Source organism: Trichechus manatus, unplaced genomic scaffold (genome assembly GCF_000243295.1).
Source record: "Trichechus manatus latirostris isolate Lorelei unplaced genomic scaffold, TriManLat1.0 scaffold00045, whole genome shotgun sequence".
Lineage (NCBI taxonomy): Eukaryota > Metazoa > Chordata > Mammalia > Sirenia > Trichechidae > Trichechus > Trichechus manatus.
This window is the reverse complement of record NW_004443981.1, coordinates 18,021,915-18,024,120: the sequence shown is the minus strand read 5'-3', so window position 1 is coordinate 18,024,120 and position 2,206 is coordinate 18,021,915. Positions and strand designations below refer to the sequence as shown.

The following is a 2,206-nucleotide window of genomic DNA, read 5'->3' as shown; positions in this document are numbered from 1 at the left end:
CACGGTCGGGGGCTGTGGATGGAGGCTGGATGGGGGCTGTGGACGGGGACTGGACGGGGAGCTGTGGACAGGACGGGGCTGGCTGGGACCCTGGCTCATGCACCACTGCTCTGCAGACATCGACGACTGCCTGGGCCGGCCATGCCGCAACGGGGGCACGTGCATTGACGAGGTGGACGCCTTCCGCTGCTTCTGCCCCAGTGGCTGGGAGGGCGAGCTCTGCGACACCAGTGAGTGGGCAGCGTCCCCGAGAACCCAAGGCCTGTGTGGGGGTGGGGCAGGAGGCCGTGTGCCCACCGCCCGCCACCCCCGTGTGCCTGGGGTGCCGCCCCTCACCCCGAGTGGAGTCGACCCCCACGCCCCAGCCAGGCCCACTCCAGCCACCCACGTTCCCCACCCATTCCTCTGTCTCTTGCTGGCCCCGCTCTGGCACCAACTCCCCCAGGCAGCCCTTCCTGAGCGTCACGACCCCTGTTGATCCGCATGCTTGCCCCCAGATCTCAACGACTGCCTTCCTGACCCCTGCCACAGCCGCGGCCGCTGCTACGACCTGGTCAATGATTTCTACTGCGCCTGTGACAACGGCTGGAAGGGCAAGACCTGCCACTCACGTGGGTGTTGCTGCCGCCCCCGGCGCCCCCTGCCCTGCGCCCTCTGTCCTCGGCCCTGTGCTCTCTGCCCTCTCTCCTCTGCCCTGCGCCCTGTGTCCTCTGTCCTCTGCCCTGCGCCCTCTGTCCTCTGCCCTGCGCCCTGTGCCCTCTCTCCTCTGCCCTGCGCCCTCTGTCCTCGGCCCTCTGCCCTCTCTGGTGCTGTGGGGGCAGGGCGCAGCCCGCCTGCCCAGGCCTGCCCGCTGAGCCCCCCTTGTCCCCCAGGCGAGTTCCAGTGCGACGCCTACACGTGCAGCAACGGGGGCACGTGCTACGACAGCGGCGACACCTTCCGCTGTGCCTGCCCCCCGGGCTGGAAGGGCAGCACCTGCAACATCGGTGAGGGTGCCGGCTGGCCCCCACCCCCTCCGGCACCCCACCCCTCTGGGCCCTGGGCCTCCCCTGTCTGGGTTGGGGTCTGCCCGGGGCCAGCTGAGCAGTCCTCTCCTTCTTGTCCCCACTCCTCCTGGAAGCCGAGAACAGCAGCTGCCTACCCAACCCCTGTGCGAACGGCGGCACCTGTGTGGGCAGCGGGGACTCCTTCTCCTGCATCTGCCGGGACGGCTGGGAGGGCCGCACCTGCACGCACAGTGAGGCTGGGGCACAGGGGGCCTGGGGGTGGGATATGGGGGTGGGGACGCCTGCCAACCGCTGCCAGCTGGGGGCTCCTGCTGAAATGCAGCCCCTCGCTCCCAACTAAAGGCCCTTCCGCAGATCGAGGCCCAACCCCCTCCAGAGTCACTGCCACCCCTCCCCCTCCTCTCCACGCTGGTCAGGGCCACTTCCTCCAAGAAGCCCTCCTTGCCCTTCCCTGCCCCTCCCTGCCCCATAGCCTGGTTCTGTCAGGTTCATGTTGGCAGTACTGAGCCTGGGACTCCTCGAGGGCTGCTGGGCCCCAGGCCTGGGCACAGCAGGGCCTGGACGGGTGACAACTTAAGTGACCGCTCTCTATCGTTCCCTTCTCAAACCCAGACACCAATGACTGCAACCCGCTGCCTTGGTGAGTGGCTGCCGGAGGCTGGGGGTGCCGGGGGCCTGGCTGGCACAGTGGGCCCCCACTGACACCCCTCTTCTCACCTGCAGCTACAATGGTGGCGTCTGCGTTGACGGCATCAACTGGTTCCGCTGCGAGTGTGCACCCGGCTTTGCGGGTCCCGACTGCCGCATCAGTGAGTGGACAGGTGGCCGCAGGCGGGGGGTGTCGCTGTCCGCGCCCTGAGGAGCAGTGCAGCCACAGATCGCCCTTTGTCTCCCAAGCCTCGGTTTCCCCACGTGTCTGCCCCGCCAGGACCCAGAGCACACTTTGCTGTGGTGAAGAAGGGGGCCTTGCCCACGGGGACTGGAGTGTACAGCCCACTGTGGCCTGTCCACAGCCACAGGGCTGGCGGGCAGGGTGTCAGCGTGCTGTGTCCCATTCACGGCCACAGGGCTGGCGGGCAGGGTGTCAGCGTGCTGTGTCCCATCCACGGCCGCAGGGCTGGCGGGCAGGGTGTCGGCGTGCTGTGTCCCATTCATGGCCGCAGGGCTGGCGGGCAGGGTGTCGGCGTGCTGTGTCCCAT

At 68.6% G+C, this 2,206-nt stretch overlaps 1 protein-coding gene across 1 annotated transcript in view; it reads left to right on the top strand.

The window, feature by feature from the left end:
• Positions 1 to 2,206, top strand: part of JAG2 (jagged canonical Notch ligand 2) — a 14,734-nt gene that overhangs the window by 8,613 nt on the left and 3,915 nt on the right. The window contains exons 12-17 of the mRNA XM_023731673.1: positions 117 to 230; positions 498 to 611; positions 873 to 986; positions 1,121 to 1,237; positions 1,620 to 1,647; positions 1,731 to 1,816. Of these exons, the coding sequence (XP_023587441.1) occupies positions 117 to 230; positions 498 to 611; positions 873 to 986; positions 1,121 to 1,237; positions 1,620 to 1,647; positions 1,731 to 1,816 (573 nt within the window). The remainder of the gene's footprint in view (positions 1 to 116; positions 231 to 497; positions 612 to 872; positions 987 to 1,120; positions 1,238 to 1,619; positions 1,648 to 1,730; positions 1,817 to 2,206) is intronic.